This window comes from Elaeis guineensis, chromosome 6 (genome assembly GCF_000442705.2).
Source record: "Elaeis guineensis isolate ETL-2024a chromosome 6, EG11, whole genome shotgun sequence".
Lineage (NCBI taxonomy): Eukaryota > Viridiplantae > Streptophyta > Magnoliopsida > Arecales > Arecaceae > Elaeis > Elaeis guineensis.
This window is the reverse complement of record NC_025998.2, coordinates 125,436,505-125,456,568: the sequence shown is the minus strand read 5'-3', so window position 1 is coordinate 125,456,568 and position 20,064 is coordinate 125,436,505. Positions and strand designations below refer to the sequence as shown.

At 36.1% G+C, this 20,064-nt stretch overlaps 1 protein-coding gene across 3 annotated transcripts; it reads right to left on the bottom strand.

Annotated features, from left to right (window-relative positions):
• Positions 1-2,131: 2,131 nt before the first annotated feature.
• LOC105060005 (probable N-acetyl-gamma-glutamyl-phosphate reductase, chloroplastic) lies at positions 2,132-11,931 on the bottom strand. Of its 3 annotated transcripts, none has more exons than XM_010943551.4 (15): positions 11,774-11,930; positions 11,500-11,653; positions 11,240-11,413; positions 9,944-10,051; positions 9,385-9,471; positions 9,225-9,275; positions 9,038-9,109; positions 6,996-7,115; positions 6,242-6,302; positions 6,040-6,120; positions 4,734-4,813; positions 4,521-4,610; positions 2,756-2,884; positions 2,524-2,637; positions 2,132-2,393 (listed from the first exon to the last, which is right to left on the bottom strand). In XM_010943551.4, exons 2-14 carry the CDS (start codon positions 11,551-11,553, stop codon positions 2,530-2,532), a joined length of 1,215 nt encoding a protein of 404 aa, XP_010941853.1. In that variant the 5' UTR covers positions 11,554-11,653; positions 11,774-11,930; the 3' UTR covers positions 2,132-2,393; positions 2,524-2,529. The 3 variants fall into 3 exon arrangements, with proteins under 3 accessions (XP_010941853.1, XP_010941855.1, XP_010941856.1); XM_010943553.4 differs by having other exon boundaries at positions 11,240-11,410; XM_010943554.4 differs by lacking the exon at positions 2,756-2,884 and having other exon boundaries at positions 11,774-11,931.
• Positions 11,932-20,064: the final 8,133 nt, after the last annotated feature.

Sequence of the window (20,064 nt, the reverse complement as noted above, 5' to 3'; positions counted from 1 at the left end):
AGAGAACAGATCATAGGCTGGTCAAACTTATTTGTGAGAGGCATAGCTATTCCAAGGGAAAACTTTCATAAGCTATTTTTGGTATAAAGGCGCCTTCAATACCTACTTTTCCTCTCTTTTTTTTTTCAAAAAGAAAAAGAGGAGGAGAGAGCCTGAACAAAAATAAAATGAAGATGACAACTACTTCCTGTCCCCTTACACCGGCTTGTATCAAATATAAAAGTACATCAAGAAAGTTGCTATAGAATATTGCTGTGCAAATGATCTTGATCCCTAGTCGGCTAGCCAATCTCTTGGACCATTCTCTTGATGGAGAATGTGGAAAACCTTATGTGAAGAGAAACAACACAAAGTTTTGTAATCCATAGATGTAGAGGTGTTGCCATCATTTGTGAATCTCCTTCAATCCAAATTATATGAGGTCAAGTGAATGTAGCAACTCTGCTAGTCCCCACCCATGCCATGAACAACTCTGCCATTAGCATCAGTTTTACATTATCAACTACAGCATTACTCCATTGTTGTCCCGGATTATATATCTAGCACCTCCAATGCCATCAGCTTTAGATGAGCTATTCAAGTTGAGATTAATCCAATTGGGTTGAGGGGGAGTTTCAGAGCTGGAGAGCACTCTCTTAGAGCACAAAAGTTAGAAGGGCTCTAGTGTGATGTGCACTTAACATGGATGAAAAACTTATAAGCTAAACCAAGTGCAAGATGAATCACTTGATTAGGTGCAAACTTGTGGGCAAATCACTTGGTCTCCATAAAGGTCCAAGCATTACGCAAGGGTGACACTGGCCCTCTGGAACTTCCCACATTCCCAAGCTGTGTTTCCTGGCCTATTTTGGTGGACCCATACGCAAGGCAAGAAGATTCAATCGTGGGTTAAAGCACTCTTATTACATTTCCCAAAGTGAAGCAGGAACACTGGGAGCAAACCTTGGGCAAAACGTTTCATGATTTGAGATGAGATGTGTACTTTGTCTGTTGTTTCAAAGGTCACCTCTCACTATATGGCCCAAAGGATCTGAAGAAGATCGGATCGGTTGCTCATGTTTCGAACATGGAAGTATGGAACAACGAGAAGAAAGATCAGAAGCTATCCTTTTGGCAGGAGTTAAAAAGCACAGCTTTAAGTTGAGAAGGCTTTGTCAGAGATTAAGAAAATAATTATGGCTGCTTTTCAAGCTAATGCCAATGAGAAATAGGCAGACAAACCACACTGTAAATATAGATTCGAATGTAACATCTCCAAGAACCCGCAATTTACAATCTAGAAATAAAATTAAATCAAAGTATACGATGTACATTTTACTCAAAAATTATGCACAGCCTGTTTTAATTTGGAATTTTGTAATTATTTGGCGAATATAACTGGGTAACTCACTTTTCATTATTTATTGTTTTTAAATGGATGTGGCACCAGCAGGCATTGGCAAGGATCACTTGTCTAGCTTGCTCGCATGGCAAAGCAAGTTCCTCCACCTGTCCATTATTGCTGACAAGGAAAGAGCTTGATTGCAAGATTGCCGTTCGCTCTCTCATGTCCTTGAGTTAAACTGCAACCGAAAACCACCTTTTTTTTGGCATCCTATAATGGTTGTCTTCTCTCTTTCCCCTAGATATAAAAATAGCCCCATACTCCCTTTGAGTTGATATTTAATATCTACCAAAAGGGTAAAAAAAAGAAAAAAAAATAAAACACTAATAGAGAAAGCACTCCACACAATGTCAAATGTCTTTTCATTCACAGTGGGATGAGAAACCAGTTTGTGTAACGGATGCCGGCCTCAGGTTGCCGGGTTCAATTTTTTTCCACTATACAAATAGAAGATTAGTATTGAGCGTGTGCAAGAATTAGACTCAATCAGATTTGTTTTCCTTCGAGGAAGGATAATATAAAGACATATCTTTGAGCACACTATAGTCAGCAGGCAGGAGCAATACCTTGCAAGCCATGAAGCTTGGAGAGGATCTGAACAAAGAGAAGCAACTTGCATCAAGGGTTTCTTTTATGAACAGTAAACATTGATTTTGAAAATACAATTGCACCGAAGCTCTTCTCGTCTCTACTTTAGCATTTTCAGTCAATAATTTTCACAAGCAATGCAACAGCCTAGAAAAAACAGCACGGATAATTGGTTGCACAAGTCAACCAAATTTTATTCTTTCATCCAATGGCATTTTTCAGCTACTACATATTCATTAGTTATTAATTTACCATGCTACATTTGATAACTTAAAATAACATCATGTGCGACGGGCAAACAAGATTACTTCAAGATGATGTTAACACCAGCAAGAAAATCCATGGCTTATCACCTGCCTGCAATGTTATCAGGCTTGCAAGCACCTAATATGAAGCAAGGCTGATAGCCCTTGACCATCTCCTGCAATATCATTCAACTTAAAATGAGTTTATAGGTGAAGCTGAGCATTGAGGTCCGGAATCTCTAGTTAGTTAAAATACAAAAATAAAAATGGGACGAAGATATAGACTAGCCTAATGATTTGCCTCACTTTATATTAAGGAAACAATGACTGGTATTGGAGCCCCATGTTCTCAGGAAATCCCATCATCAAATTAAGGTTCTGTACGGCTTGACCAGATGCTCCTTTTACTAAGTTATCAATCTGCATAGCGAAGAACAGCGTTTAGTGCATGTGGCATCACCACTTTTACAAATAATGGTGAATAAACGTTTTGTTGTTTAAAAATGGAGTAGACAAGAAGATCAATGACAGCACATACAACAGAAATTATAATTGCTCTCCCTGGAATTCGATCTTGGAAAATATTCATGAAACAGTAGTTCGACCCCCGGACATGATGTGTGTGGGGCACAGAACCCTTCCCCAACAATTTAACAAATTCTTCGCCCTGGAAGAGAGAGAGTCATCAAGTAATAAGAGGGAAAGAAAAACATATAGCTACTATTTTTCAATGATGTTAAACAAATCATACATGTGGTCAACATGAGATGTTCAGACATTACAAACCAACCAGTTGTTATTATCGGCAACGATGCTACCCATTCCTACTATGTCTAACATTAACATCAAAGCTTGCACTTGTCATCTGGCCTCTCATGTTTACTAATAAACCATCTACCCATTCCTACACAAGCGTGAATGTTATATACAATGTAAACATTTTAATTTAAAACTGACCAAAATAAACCATCTCATATTCAAGTTGACCATGAATACTTTTTAAGGTGGATGCACAAACGTTGAGCCTTTTCGAGAACAGATCATTTTCATGACCACAGTTGCACTATGTGTAACTATGAAAAACTGACAACTAGTATTCTCAAAAAAAAGAAAATACTGAAACATATCACAAATACAATCAAAGCATAAAGGCCTCTAGAACATTTTGCAATCACTGAAAAACCACAAACTTACAGGAAAATTTTACAAGGATTTGAATCTAGCAGATGTATAATCTAAGCGTTCAGGAATGAGAGGTGTCTCCACATAGAAGATAGCATATCAAATATGATGATCATGAATAAGATGGTGAAACCAGGAAGTCTCAAGAAGAAGGCCTTAAGAAGCATTAGATAAGAATGAACAAATATCTAAGGTATGACAGTGTGTTTGTCTGTTACCCAGTTCCTCAGCACGGTCGATCATATCTCCCTTCCCATTTCTCTATCCTACCTGTGAGAACACCACCTTACTCTGTTATCATAACAAAATCTCCAGCCAAAATGTCAGCCATTATCCTCCCTGACAGACCCAACTCCCTTATGTTTGGGTCAATCATTATAGAGCACTCACATCCTGGACTTCAATATCAACAACCTAGTCATCCAATCACCTTCCTGCAACACAAATATTCTGCTTCCTCTATTACCTTAACTCCTCTTTCCCTCCATCTCTAATCAACCCAACCCTATAAACACAATTTGAACATCCTGTCGACCAACTTGGATCTTAGTTACCTAAAGTGGGAGCAGGAGCAGATTCTGATGCAAGAATGGGGAAGTGGATCTCTGAAAAAGATTTAAGGACGTGCTTAGGAAGTGGGTGCATGTATGACGTTCCAGAAATTTTGAAGCCAGTGCAGCACCTCCGATAGAAGTTTCCTGCTACATAGACTTAGATTTGCAGGCTTAGTCCTATGACAAGCTAACTACCCACTTTCAACAATCTTGGAGATAACTAATCAATTGGTCAACATCCAATGAGTGCTGATATATGATTCCTATTCCAGGTAAAAAGAAGCTGCAAAAATGTTCCACAAGAGGATGCCTACTGTTTGAGTTGGCAAAGTCTAGCGACTTGGGATCCATCCTACTCTCACCCTGATTTTGGCTGGCCGTCCCCCATCCTGATTCTCAAAAAAAATTAACTATTCAAAAATAATTATTATCATAGCTAAACATCTAGTGTTCACACATTTAGGGTCTTCTAGCAATATAACATATTAAAGATAACAGTTGATAATGATTCTAAACATACATGAAGAATAACTGGCTGAGAGTGAACATTGATGATGACAGATATACCTCATAAGTAGTCTTCAGTTGTTGGTACAGGTCCTCAATAGTCACCCCAGGTGCCATTTGGACGTATATAGTTGACTGCATTCCACGGCTCTATTGAAGACATAAATGCCAGTTCAACAATTGAACGGGCTAACATGGGCATTGAAAGGAGTATAACAATAAAAAATAAGATTGACTTCAACAGTATACATAAGAATCGAGTAGAACATTTACCATGGGCATCAGATGAGGAGTGAAACTAACTGTGACTTTAGAATGTGAAGCATCGGATAGTCCTTGTTCGATTTCAGGAACTGCAATAATAAAAGGAGAAGTATAGCATCCCATTCTGAATTCGAAAACAAAAGCAAGACAGCACCGGTACTTTAAAAGTGATATATCCCATGATTCAAATTAAGAAAGGCAAAACTTATGCACCTTAATCTTACAATTCAGATCTTTACATTCATAACCAGGAGGGCTGCCAGAAAATTTTAAAATAAAGAAGGAAAGTAGGGGGTGAAACCTACTAAGTCATTAACATAAGCATGTATATTGTACCTATAAATTTTGCAGTAGCAGTTTTTACAGATTATAGGCTGCAACCAGATTGCTAACAAGAAATTTGTGCATAAAACCTTCTTCTTTTAGCTATATAACATTAGTTCATTTCAATTTGAATAACTATAATCACCATTTGTTTAGCTATTCAATACAAAAACACATGCATGCATATGCGATCACCAAAATGTGCATGCTTGGATGGGCACATGGACATTGTTTAGCTATCTAGCTTTACTTAAAGTTCAATTTAAATAATTAAAAATGCCACTCATTTAGCTATTCAACACACACACACATGCATGCACATGCTCCTTCACAATACCAATTTAGCACTTCCTTATGCTCTAAAAAATCCACATTGGATTTGCAAATAACACTAATCTTTTTTCAAAACTCTCCTTTTGAAATATGTTTAATATTTATCGATACAGGAAAAATAAACTTAATGCTGCACCTTGATATAAGGTCAAAATAATTCTTGGAAAGTGCCCACTTGTGCTAAATTCCATTATCCTTGCCAATAGCCTCTAAAAGTGACTTATATATATAATTTAAAGCCAGTGCAGCCTCGTAACTGACATTATTTATGCATATCTTAGAGCTTTTCCAAACATTTTGCTTTTGTTAAATTCAAAATTTCAGTAAGGAAGATCATTAATCATAACTTTCCCATTCTATAGTTACATCGCTAGTAATGAAGCTTTCAGTTGTCCATCCATTAACAATAACTCTCTAAATGCATCTAATATGCATCTTTTTCATTTATGGAATTTATTAGTTTATAGGTTAAAATTAATCATCATTTTCACCATATGATGTAACAAAGCAAGCATATTGTCAAAGAAAATGACAAAAAAATTGTTGCTTGTACGAAATATTTATTGATAAATGATGCATATGACAAGAATGATCAAAGTGGAAGGCTTTATTTTTTCAGAAAAAATCCAAATGCGGAACAACCACAACAATAAAATACCATGGCGATGCTTGGTAATTCCATAAGAATGAATGCCTTCGGAAATTTCAGTGTAAAGGTTTGCCTCCTTGGCTCCACGTCCTGCATGACATCCAACATTACATTCTGCTAAAATGATGCTGAAACATCTACATTTTACAGCTAACAAGTTTCATTTATTGGTTTAACAACATAAGTTTGAGAAAATGAGATGTATTTGAACCTGCTCCACTAACACCAGACTTTGCATCAATAATGATATTTGTCAGTTCTATCAGGTGAGCCTGTACATCAAGCAAAATTTGAAAATGTATCAAATGCTTAGACCTCTAAAAAAATGTAGTATATCAAATGCAGAATTAAAAACATTAACCAATAATTGCCTACAGATTTGCTAATGTTAATCCAATCATTCACTTTGAATTGCTATGGATAAAAGTTCATTTAAATAGATTTTGGATATATTTAATTGTAAAATTTATATAATGTAACAGTTAATAGGTAAACATAATCAGAAACCTAATAAGATGGGCAAGTGCAGAATGTTCGAGGAGGTTCCACTAAGAGGTCAAGTTAGTGTATACGGTAAGGAAAAGAGGTAGTTCCAAGGATATAATGAGAATTTTCTTTTTATATAGATCGAAGAGGTATAAGTTCATTTTTTAATGAAAAGATTTTTTTAATCATATTTTCCATCCTTTGTTCGAATGAAACATATTTTACAACTACTTAAATTTATTTCAAAGCTAAGGCAAAATGGCAGTTGGATACAGCATATAAATAATGTAAAAGAACTTCTCCTTGACTTTTACAAATTTATCCACATTTAGTTGACTAATCACGCATGCTTTAGTAAGTTAGCTCTATAGAACCCAAATCTAACAGTTCTTATTTGCAAATCCGCGAATCTAAATCTGCTAACTGTTGGATTAAAATCAATATATGTTCTCTATGATCATATGTTATATAGTTCAAACCTTGATCAATGGAATGAGAGGAAGTTGGATGGATGTTGGATAACATCCAGGGTTTGCAATAAGACGTGCGTTTCGGATTTCATCCCTCAAAACTTCTGTCAGCCCATATATAGCCTCTTTCTGTATCAACAAGGAAAAACATCAGCAAGAATTTCTAAAGATATAAAATGATAGAGCTTAAATAGCACCACTATCCATCTTGCACAAATGAAAAGCAGAAACAAGAAAAAAAAAATCACAAAACTTGCCTCCAGATGTGGAGGACAATATCCAACCAAGAATATATAGGTCAAACCAGCTAGAAGTTAATGGACCAAATACATCTAGAATTGAACATCACCTTAAAGAAATACAAATGCAACCTGGGGAAAAAACCAAAAGGAAAGAACCTAATCAGTACAGCTGACCTTCTTTTTTCCAATTTTCATATTGAATTTAGAATTGGAGTCAACAATCTACAGCATATATAGGTTGGCCAGAAAAGATTACTAAATGGCATCTAAGGGAAGGAACTAAATGTCGACTAAGATAAAATCAAACCTAGACTCTTTTAGAAATGTTGCCCATTGTTCATGCAAATGCTCGATACAGGGCATATAATTTCACTAGGTAATACTATCAGTCATAGTTTTATCAAAAGTCATCTAAAAACAGCAACAGCCCAACAACCATATCTTCTAGAGGTCTTGGATTTTTTCCACATATATCTCCTGACTGCCAAGCTCAAGTTGCAATGAAGTTGTGATCCATAAATCTTCTTGCAAATATGTAAATACAATAATGAAATTGAAGCTCATAAAGCCCAGTCCTGTAAATAAATTGATTCTCATGAGTGCACAGATTAGTCTGCATTACTAATGAAATGAAGACCTCAATTACTGCAGTGTTCCACTAAGTTACTGTGAACAAAATGTTAAATCTGAGGATCCACTTATGACCTTGCTTAAGGACCAGGAAGTTTGACATTGCAAAGAAAGAAAAAGGAAAGGAGTACCTAAAAGTGACAGAAATGCATATACGAAAAATTTTGGCTGCTTCAGATTATGTTCATTCTTTTATAACTAAGTTCAAGCATTCTTATTTTTTTCTCTGCACTTTCCATTTTAAGCTTCGATTCCTCCATAATAAAGATATCAAATCATGTATTATCAGCAAAATATGCCATTTGGACCCAAAGCTAGAAAAATAAAAGGAGCCAGCTGAGATGTTACCTGTATAAAAACCTAAAGCACTGGGTACTGCCAGTGACAAGTTGAAGAAGACAGGACAATCTATAACCAGCAAGATCCATTGGCCGTGGAGTTGGCCATTATGGATCAAACTGGTGAACAATGAGCTCTAGAGTTATTGTAGAACCACTTTCTGACATGATAAAAATCCTCTTGGTCGATGCTGAGTTTCTTGCTATGGCAACTTTATGTAGGCCTTCCAAAGTATATACATGTCTTATACAGTTAGGAATGATGTTAAAAAAACACAACAAATACATGAACCAGAGTCTCTATATGCAAATAGATGATAGAAAATGGACCATGGCTATTTTACATGGCCAGCTAAAAAGAAGACTGGAAATCCTATATAGACAATATCAAAAATATTACTTGAGATCCTTCCCAGACATCAACTATTAATCGAACTCCATGAACAGCAATTTTCACGAGCACAATATCAAACTGATCAAATTGATGGAGTAAACAATACACTCCAAACCCTGTTCTGGACAGATTTTTCCCTTCCTGTCATAAACCCAAAGGTTCATTCTTGTCATGTAAATAGTAACATGTGTATACAATCGTCAGTTTACAATCTAATATCCAACAAAGCAACCTCAAAAGATGACAAAAAATTAATAACAAGTTATCCAGAGCATTTTTCTCCATAATTACCATTTTCAGTGACTAAATCATCATATATGACAAAGAGGAAGTACTAACAGCATAACTGAGCAGTAATAATTGCAAAAGCAAAGGAATATGAACTAAAACTAAGATGGAACTGTAATGCGGAAAGCAAAATGCAATCCAAAAAAGTAACAAAGTTACCTGCAATTCTGGTGCTTTATGAGGAAGACCATACCATTCTTCATATTCATCGATATCACGCAGCCGAAAATCCTGTAAAAGTGTTTACTAACTGCAGTTACCTATCACAAGAAATGAATCTAGAGACAATCTTGTATGCATTCAAAAAATTCATATGAAATTACTAAAAGGTGCACCCGAAGCATACTGCAGAGAGATCAACAATCTTCAGCCCCCTAGGAAGGCATTTGATGATTTCCTGTGAGAAGAATAACATGTCAGACAATGAAACAAGCAGATTGTCTATCTCATTCATAGAAGACTACCTCAGTTTTGCTAATTTCTTTAAAAAAGCAACATAAAAGAACCTGTGTTGTTCCATGTGGCAAACAACAAAATACAGCATCCACATCAGAAAAATCTGCATCTTTAACAGCAATCATATCAGGTAAGTCCTGTAAATCAACAGATAATCTGACATCAGCCTATCACTTGTTCCACCAGAATCATTTAGCATTGCATTACAAAGCCATGAGGAAGACAAGATTCTATGATAAAAAAATATATCAAAACTCCTCCAATATGCAACTGGTTATCAATAATATATGACTACGGCCAAAAAGGATAAAAAATTGGTTTAGCAATCTTGTGAACTGAAAATCCAACCCAAGTTGTTTTACTTCCAACTTCCAAGACTCATGTCTCCATGTCAGTTCCTAAAAGCAAACATGGGTACATCTGCTGTTTTTTCAAGCTCAAGGATTCAATATCTAGCATAAAGGTAACTACAACAAGAACAACACAGCCTTTTTTATTACTGAGGCCCAATAGTAGATCATTTGAGAACATATTACTGGTTAAAGCAGCAGCTGAAACCTTAAGACAAAAGGAGAAGAAGAGGGGGAAAGGAAGGATAAAGAAATGTACCTGTGTGACCAAGTGGGGAAATACTGATCCAATTGATTGACCAGCTTTTCTATCAGCTGTCATGAGCGTAATACCAAACTGTGGATGGTTTGCTAGGAGCCGAATAATCTGTTAAACAAAATTAAAAAACTGACATGCCATTCAAAATGCTCAGATAGAGAGAAAAAGAGAGAGAATCACCCAAATCTCAACACTGGAAACCATGCAGACAAGAAAATCACAAGGTAGTGGTTATAGTCTGATAAAGTTCAGACAATAACAATGAAAGAAAATAACCTATAACAAGCCACCACCCGACATTATAGATAAGCATAATGGTAGGGCTAGAAAATTATATCTTGTATGGTTGTATATGGTAAAGCCCAATTTGTTACAGGGCCATGCCCTGCATAGTTTGCTTACTTCTACCTTTTCAGATGGTTAAGCTGGGGTTGAACCTATAACTTGAACATACAGATCAATCGCATAACATGTTAGCATGAAAGAATTGTGATACTTCTTTTAATAGGTAAAAGGCATCATTATTAATCAATCACAAACCACAATACGAGCACAACAAGCAAATAAGGACAGAGACCTAGCAGATTGAAACCAAAAAGGTTGAAACAAAAGAAGAAGCAGTTTCATATGCAGAACAAAACAAAAGCAGAAAGGAATAAATTCCATAATTAATATATACAAAAAATTGTTAACAGAGCATCATTAATTACGATTTTTCTTGCACATGCCATCTTTATGTATGTAGACGGTAGCCTCTATCTAACACACATATAGTTTTCAGCACTCCCTTAAATTCTAGATCTTCTTGTGGCATACACAAGGCATCAAAGGAATCATCCAACCTCATACATCTCAACATACAAGATTCTTGGACATCCATCTATCCCAGCCCACTCCACTTGTACTTGCCAAAAAATTATACACCTTTGAGAGCAAGATATAGCTGAAGCTTCAAAATAGACTCTACTGCTGACTGATCTTTAAAAATACTAAACTTCAGAGGAAGGATACTGAAAATACCGCCAGTGGAGATCCAGATTCGGAAATCTAACGATCAGCCATGAACACTAATGATTTAGAAAAGTAAAAACCAAAAGAGAGTTATTATTGTTCACATTTGTATAACCTGCATTTAGAGAATCAAGTACTCAGCTACTTCTTTTCTCCCTACATAATTTTTAAACCAATAGAAATAAATCTTCCAAAATCATCATCTAATTTAAAAATTCTATCGCTTACCAACTAAAAATTCCAATAGAAAAAGAGTAAAAATGGAGGAAAAGTAAAGAAATATACCTCGGCCCCAGTATAACCACTGGCCCCCAAGACCCCAATTCGGACCGTTTTCTCTGATTTCTGTGCCTCTGGCTTCGCAAGCTTTAAGCTTTGCTGCGACGAAGCCACAGATGCTCTCACCCGAAGCACTGATCCATTCCGTCTGCTTACTTTTAGTCTCCCCACTTCGTTCTGCTATTAAAAATCAATTCTTTTTTACTTAAAGAAACAAATTTTCCAGTTCCCTTGCTTCTCCATAAAAAACAGTTCGCAATACTAACCTTCCGTAGGCATCCGACATCCACAAAAACTGATCCTAGAGCCACCGAGCTCATTTCCTCAGAACCAAAGAACAACGAAAATTTGAAGCTCTTTTTTCTGTTTCACCCCCTACAGACCGTGATTCCTCATATAGCAGCAGGAGTATCGGATTCCCTGTGCAAGAAAGAGAAAGACACCAAATCTCAGATGCTAACAAGAGGTTGAGAAAAAAGTCCGGTTCCATGACGGTGGAAATCTTGGAAAAGATTCCGGATGCGGCGAATAGATTACTACCTTCCCTCGACGATAAGATGCTTTTGGGAGTGATTTGCACTTTGATGGCTGAAACCCTAGACCCAGATGGAACGAGAGCATAAGGAGCAACGGAGAGAGGCGAAGTGAGGGTTAGCATTTGGACTTTTGCGGCGTTCAAACACGGTCGGAAGAGTTCGATGGAGACTCGCGAACGGGGCCCCGCGTCCACGGAAAACCACCGCTAACGATCCAACCCTATTCGATCTGATACTAACGATCCGATCTGATCCGATCCAACCCAAAAAAAAAAAAAAAATTTTATCGGCCCAACTCATCTGGATCTGATTTGACCAGCCCGAGCCCAACCTACGCATACGATGGATGCAATTAAAGGTGACAATTCATAACTTAATCTATCACTCCAATCCATGAACGATCCACTTTAAATAAGTTTGAATTTGATATAAATAGATTTAGATCATAAACAGATTCACTTATATAGATCTATTTATTAAATAAGTCAGATTTAGATTAGACCTTTAACTCATTTAACCTATTTTGACCCATTTAACAATGAGAAATTTTTTGTCCACCACCCTTGGAGGAGAAAAAAAATACTGCTTCACCCAATTGGGACAGATAGTGCAGTTAACAATGAAGCAGATATTTAATACAACTCAATTTTTTTTCTTAAATTTTTTCTGACCAAAATATCATTTCTCTCCTTTTATTCTATTTTGTTCATGCTTGACTAGCATGTCATAGATAATAATAAAATATCAAAATAATCAATAAAATATTATAAAAAATAACATAACGTCATAATAATAGTATGACATCATTTTGCATCCTATGAATAATTATCAAAAAATAATATTACTGATACAGGATATCATACCAAATACAAAATGTCACAACATTATCTGGAATATTATAGGATTTATAGAAAATCATATAAGACATAGAAAAGTAATAACGGTCTTTTTTTTTTTTTTTTTTTGGTTTCATGATATCTTGAACAATATATATGACTTTCCGTGTCTTTATACCATATATTGTTAATTATTATGACTTCTTGTGTTTTGAAAGAAGAGGATATTTTCATTAGAATTTTTTTGTAAATAAATTGAGCTATATTAAATGTCTGTCACATTATTAATTATACTACATGGCCCAATTCAGTGAAGCAGTATACTTTTTCTCCAACAGAGGTGGTGGATAAAGAATTTCTCTTTAATAATTGGGTTAGATCATAATTCAATCCATTTAACATATTTAAAATCTGTTTAAATTATTTTCAATTTATTTAACCTAATCCATTTAACATGTTTGACCCATTTAATCTGATTTAACTTATTTAATAGATAGATTATGTGGGTCGGATTATCCATTTAATAAACAAATCGAGTTCAAATTTAAATTTTTGATCCATTTAATAAATAGATTAAGTTTAGATTGATAAATTTTTAACTTATCCGCATTTGACCCAACCATATCTGAGCCGACCTGATTCAATTGCCACCCCTAGACATGGTGGCTTTGTTTGATGTTTGCAATGTATGGTAGGGAATGGAAGCTACGGCTTGCTAGTCGAAGTTAGAGAGGACAATGACGGAGGGAATCGGCCCAATGTGATAGGGGAGGGAGTTGCACTTCTTCATGCCTCTTCCTCTCTACGTGTCTACTATGAAATAGGAGCTGATGATGACTAAAACAAGGGTGATGATGTGAAATTGAAGCAACAAGATTGATCAAGACCAAAAGCAGGGGCCAGGAGCCCTTTAAGTCATGAAGATTAGGTTGTCGATGTGGGGGTCCTCATTATGCAAGTGATACATTGGAGAGGCCCTGGATGTAGGCTATGAGATCTCCTCTTAGGGTGCATTTGTTTCATTACCAGAATATAAATCGAAATTGAAATAGATTGAAATGAGAATATAAAAGGCAATACCTTTGACATATTTGATTCATTATCGAAATCGGATATGAATAGTAGGAGAGCATCAAGAGTAGGTTTGTGGGGATTGGAGTATTCTCATTTTCCTCTAGAATCATAATATAAGACTCCTCTCAACCAAGTGGATGGAATGGGAGTCACCCATTCTCATTTCCATTTTAGAACCCAACTCTCCTCCATGACTTATGGCTATGGGTTCAAGGCTTGCAAGGCATAAGTTGCTTAGCTCTTTCTCGAAGTCGATGTGAGCCAACTTGACTGTGAAGCCAACGACGGGACTAAGAAGGATGATCAGATTGCACCATATTTTAGCATCGAAGTTGTGCGTACCCCAACTACCAAGGCCCCAGCATCTAAGCTTACTGTCGAGCCTACCGTCGAGGAGGCTCCTTGATTTTGTTCTTTTGTATTCACTTTTTTTTTCATGTAATGAACCTTTTTCAGTAGTGAAATCAACTTTTTTCATCATATTCTGATGCTTTTGCTATGATATTTTTATTGTTGTTTTCTCTAAGTTTTTGAAGTCATAACGAGATCCGACCTAATATTGTCAGCTTAGGAAGTCATCCAAGCTAGACTTGAAGTAGTGGTCATAGGCTCGGATAACCATCCGAAGCAAATCACTTTGGTATTAGATTCAAGGTGAATTCGTTAGTTCAGACTCATAGCTTGAATTCTATCTAGTGTAGAGTTCAGCAATTTGGACACAAATCTAAAGTTGTTCTGATGTGGAGTCCATTAATTTGGACTCACATTGGAAGTTGATCCGAAGTCAATTTTTAATGAAAAATTTTGTCAAGTCAATGGTGTTGTTTATGCCTGACTAGGGCTTTCTTATGAGGTCAAGATGCTTCCGGATAGAAACTTTATGGTCATCCTAACTTGGGTTAGGATATCTTCTTACGGTCGGCATTTTTTTGAGCACTCATTTGGAGGTCTTACTTGAAGTTGAGATATTTCTGTAAGTTGATTTTTTCTAACCTAGTCGTCGGGGGTCCAAGCTGGAGCTCGAATATCCCTGGGTCAATTCTTGTCCCACCTTCATTTGTTGAGGACCGAGGTTAGACTCAGTCATCTCTGGTTCGTCAGCATTTTGAGATATCTTTTTGGATATCCTCATTTGTTAATGATGCTTTCATCAGAGGTTGGTATTGGTCGACCTCAGTCAATTTATTACTTAGTCATTTTTTATGAAGGATTTGTACAAAAACATGAGGAGAACAACTTCATTGATTAAGAAGTTAATACATTACTTATTGATAAAATATTCTTAAGTTCTCAGCATTTCAAGATCGAGAAATGGGAGAGCCATCGAGGTTCTCAATTTTGTAAGCTCCAAGTCTGATGATTTCACTGACCCCATAGGATCCTTCTCAATTCGGGACTAACTTGCCTTGTTCCATAGGTTTAGACACCTTAGCTCATTGGAGGATAAGATCACCAGGTTGGAATATTTTTGAATTGACTCGGATATTGTAATAGCAAGCTACTCACTATTAATACGAAGCCATCATGATTCGAGCTCACTCTTTTTTAATAGGTCCAATCTTGTCTAAGATCAATTTGGATTGTCTTGCTCGCTATGGTGCTCCACTCTAATCATCAACATGTTGATCTCAACAGGGATAACTGCTTTAGCTTTAAAAATGAGGTTGAAAGAAGTTTCTCTGATAGATCCACAGTACGTTGTAGAGTTTTTCGGTTCAGAGCCCTTTAGCTTAGCCGAGTCTTGACTTCAACCCTTGCAAGATTATATAGTTAGTCACATCGATGTCTCCATTGGATTGTGGATGGCTAACTGACATGAGCCTGTGATTGATGTGAAGCTGTGAGCAGAAGTCTTTGAATTTCAGATTGTTGACCTGCCACCCGTTATTGGTAATGGTCACACATGGTAGTCTAAATCATTATATAATGGACTTCTAGATGAAGTCTGAGATCTTCTTCTCGATGATTTGCATCAGGGGCTCGGCTGCAACTTATTTGGTGAAGTAGTCCATTGCGATGATCAAAAATTTTTTTTATCTGATTGCTTATGAAAAAGATCTGAGGATATTGATTCTCCATAGGAGGCATTCAGTACGGAGTGATCCATCCAAAATCAACGATGATGTGAGTGGAGGTGATGAGATCACTATATTTGATTACATCATGGAGATCCTATGTGATAGTGATTTCAAATCACCTTCACTCCTCAAATTACCTCATAATCCAGTGAACGGATACCTGTCCTCGAGGTCAGAAATCTAAGATCACCCCTAGGTTGTGATCTTGGGCTGAAATATAAGCATAAAAATATCATCAGTCTAGCAAAAAAAAATTGGTATATCACTATATCGTTAATATATTATATCAATATTGTAGATATTATATTATATTATTAATCATATTATTATCATATTATGATTCAATGATAATTTTAAATTAAAATAAAAATATTTATTATATTTTATATTTATATAACAAAAATATTTAATATATTACTTCTATTTGGATTATTTTTCTAATCAAAAGAATATTCATATTAATAAATAATATATAATAACTATAAATAAAAATATTAATTCTATAATAATAATTAATAATTTTTTATAGGATTAATAATTGATAGGACCAATAAATGTATCTTTATAGAATTTATTAACCATTAATATATTAATAAATATAGTATTATTTTATTTATAATATACTATATATGATTAATAAATATATTTTATGAAATATATTATAAATAGTTTTGGTATTACATAATCAGTGATTTTGGATTTTCATAGAATACCAAACATGTTACTCGTGGATATCCGAAGATCTTTAACCATTGGATGATGGCTTACAAATGTCGTGATCTTAGATCACTGATGATTAGATCATCATAGGATTTAGAACACCAGTGACCTTAGATCACCATGGTGATCTCATTTGGATTACCAAATGGTACCATACAGTGAAGAGCCATGGGTTGGGAATTGGCCCAAATTGAGCTGCCGCCCTTCATTGCATATGGGCATGCATTTGGCACTGCTCAATATCCATCAATAAAACTAAGAATTGACGATCTCTTCATGCAACAAGCAACAAAATCTAATATGCCCACAATGATCATACACAAAAATCATCAGTGTTTCCATCAAACCCATTTAAATCTTATAATAGTAACAAATAATTGATAAGCATTTTCATAAGAACTATAACTTTTCTTCCATGACAATTCAAAATTAAGATCAATTTTGACTTTTAATGTCCTCTAGCATGTTGATAATGAACCTGCTAAAGTTGTAGATCAACCTTATTGATTATAATCCATCAAAGAAATCGGGGTTCTACATTTAGTAGGGTTGAGATAAAATATCGTTTTCTTATATAATTATAGCTCTAGAATCATTTATTAGATAACTTGTAATGCTTTCTATTATATGGACTTTTCACATGCCATTCACAACCTATGATTTTCATCGCATTGTAAGGAGAAAAACAACTAGTACTCCTTAAACCACTTATCATAGAGATGGACTAATCAAGATATTAAAACCTACCCACATCCCAAATTTTTTTTTTTTTAGAAGAATCAATAGGTGACTTCTCAAGCAATTCGAGCGAAAAAGGAGGATAATGAAGCACCAACCTTAAACAGGAACAGTAAGGACCTAGCTGGCCTCAACATCTTAGGGATATCTAATCCCGTACAACCAAAAAATTGAAGAGGCATATTCTCCTTAATCCTAAACTCCATTGTAATCTCATCAATCGACCTTATGGCTGCTATCATGTGGGCATCGGAACAGAGAAGGTTGAGGTGGGTGGAGGAGTGAGGGGGCATAGTCAAATGATGGTGGATGGTAGCCTAAAAGGGATGGGATGGTTGGACTCTAATAGATTTCAAGGAATGGAGAGAGTGGAGTAAACAATGACGAGCGAGAATGGAATAGAAAAGAAACTCTTCTCTCTAAATTTTTAACAATGAGATGAGAAAACAGACCCATGAGCATCAATTTTTTTCAAAATCTAATATATACATATACACTAAAATGGAGGCTCTACTTCAATAAAGTAAAACTTTTATTTAATATTATATTATATAAAATGCTTAGTCATATATTGATAAGAAATTTATTAGCTTATTAAATCATATTAAATAAAGAACTTTTTCATAAGTATCACCAAATAAATGACCATATTTGCTTAATGTACACTAATATTAGTCAAAAAAATATTTTCCACTCCTTTGTGCCTTTGGTTTATTTGGTCCCACCAGCTACATAATTTTCATGTTATACGAGCCAGACACATAAGAATGGCCAGAGCGTCTAGAAGGCAGTTGTTGAACGAAGATGCTTCTAGCTTTGCGTCCCTACAATGAATACATGCCAAAACTTATTCCTGAGTATTGGGGTCTCTTCCCACATAAGTACAGGAATAGGAATAGGAATTCGAACAGGGAGGCTGGATAATTAGATGCCTCTAGCGAAGTTATATGATAAATATTTTGTTATATTTGGCTCCAAATCTTATTTCCTTTTCCGTCTCCCGTGATATCAAGAAAGTCTACACCAGCTGAATCTCTATTTTGAGAAGGACTTCCTTCTTTATAAGGAGGCCGTGGGCATCCTTTGTTACACAGGGGTTCGATTGAGATGAGAGAGGTTCCAGGGCTCTTGTGTTATTTTGGCTTTCTCTTGCTAGGGTTCCCGTGTGTGGACCTGTTCTCTGGCCGATCTCTCTCTCGCCTGTGCTTCGGTGCGGGCCTGTTCTCTGGTTCTCTCTTGCTTATGCTTCTTATGCGGGCCTGTTTCTAGCTTGATCTCTTGTGCGTGGGTTCTGCTCTCTGGCCGATTTCTCGCCTGTGCCCCTTGTGCTGGTTGCTGGCCTGCCCCTGTTGGTCTTCGGTTGGTGGTCTACCTGCCTTCCTTCTTCTCGGTTTCACAGATACTTTGTGCTGCTACGGCTGGTAAGGAGGTATCATCTTGATTTTTTGCCGAGGGTTGAGGAAGGTATCTTCATCAGGTATTGTTTATTATCTTAATCTATTGCCGAGGCTGAGATTGGTTGATCCGATTGGATCTTGGTTGCCTTCTATTCGATATATTGTTGCCTTCTTGTGGGATTCGAAAAAAGGTATTTTATACCTCATATTGTACCTATTTTTCGGGATGGATTTATAGTGGAATTGCTCCTCCTCCCTAAGGATGTAGGCATTTTGTGCCGAACCACGTAAATCTTGGTTCTTTGTCTTTATTTATTTATGCCTGCAATGTGTTTGGTGAATTATCTCAAAGAAATTAGACATTAGATCGCAAGCCCAGATCGATCCAATCCGGTGCGCGTTGCTCCAACAATTGGTATCAGAGTATTTGGATGGCTGGTGACAAGAAACCAAGTTTCTCAATGGCTAATGATCCGGTGTCTGTCTCACACTCCACCACCGTCAGGCATGAAGTGGTCGTCTTTGATGGCACGGGAGATTTTTCACTATGGAAGGTAAGGATGAAATATCTGTTAGTTAAAGAAGGTGTTGCAAAAGCCCTTAAGGGTATGGATTCAATTCTGGGAGATAATGAAGCTGTTAAAGAAGAGATTAACGAGAGAGCCCTAGAAATCTTGTTTTCAGATTTAAGTGATAAAGTCCTTCGTAATATTGTGGAACTAGATACAGCCAAAAGTGTATGGGAAAAACTAGACAGTTTATACATGGCAAAATCCCTAACTAATAGATTATATTTGAGGAAAAAATTACATACATTTCGTATGATAGAAGGAACTTCACTTAAAGATCATTTGGATGAGTATAATAAGCTCCTGCTTGATCTAGTAAATATTGGTGTCGATGTAGATGAAGAAGATAAGGCTTTGATTCTAATTTACTCTTTACCCAAGTCCTTTGAGCATATTACCACTACCATGCTTTATGGAAGAGAAACAATAAGTCTTGAAGAAGTAGAAGCTACTTTGTTATCCAATGAACTTAGATTAAAAGTACAGCTTCAGCATCAGGCTCAGACTTCAGCTCAAGGTCTTGTTGTTAGAGGTAGAGATGAACAGAAAAAGGGTGGACAAGGTAGGAGTAAATCCAAAAATAGATCAAAGTCTAGGCCCAAAAGACCAGGTATTTGTCACTACTGCAAAAAGTCAGGTCACTGAAAATCTGAGTGTAGACTTCTACAATCTAAAAGGGAAAAGGAACAAAAGGATAAAGGAACAATCTCTGATACAGCATCAATTGTAGTTTCTTCAGAAAGTCATAGCAGTATATCAGATGATGCAGTATTCACAGCTGCCTGCAGTGTTAGTCATGCTGACACTTGGATAGTAGATTCTGGAGCATCTTTCCACATGACACCTCACAAGGAATGGTTCTCTTCCTTTAGATCTTGTGAAG

Coding starts and splice junctions, on each gene's coding strand:
- LOC105060005 (XM_010943551.4), bottom strand. CDS start 11,553: ATGAGCTCGGTGGCTCTAGGATCAGTTTTTGTGGATGTCGGATGCCTA. Junction 7,116..9,037: donor ATAAAGCACCAGAATTGCAG/GTAACTTTGTTA, acceptor TTGTTGATACAG/AAAGAGGCTATATATGGGCT. Junction 4,814..6,039: donor AATTACCAAGCATCGCCATG/GTATTTTATTGT, acceptor TTATTATTGCAG/TTCCTGAAATCGAACAAGGA.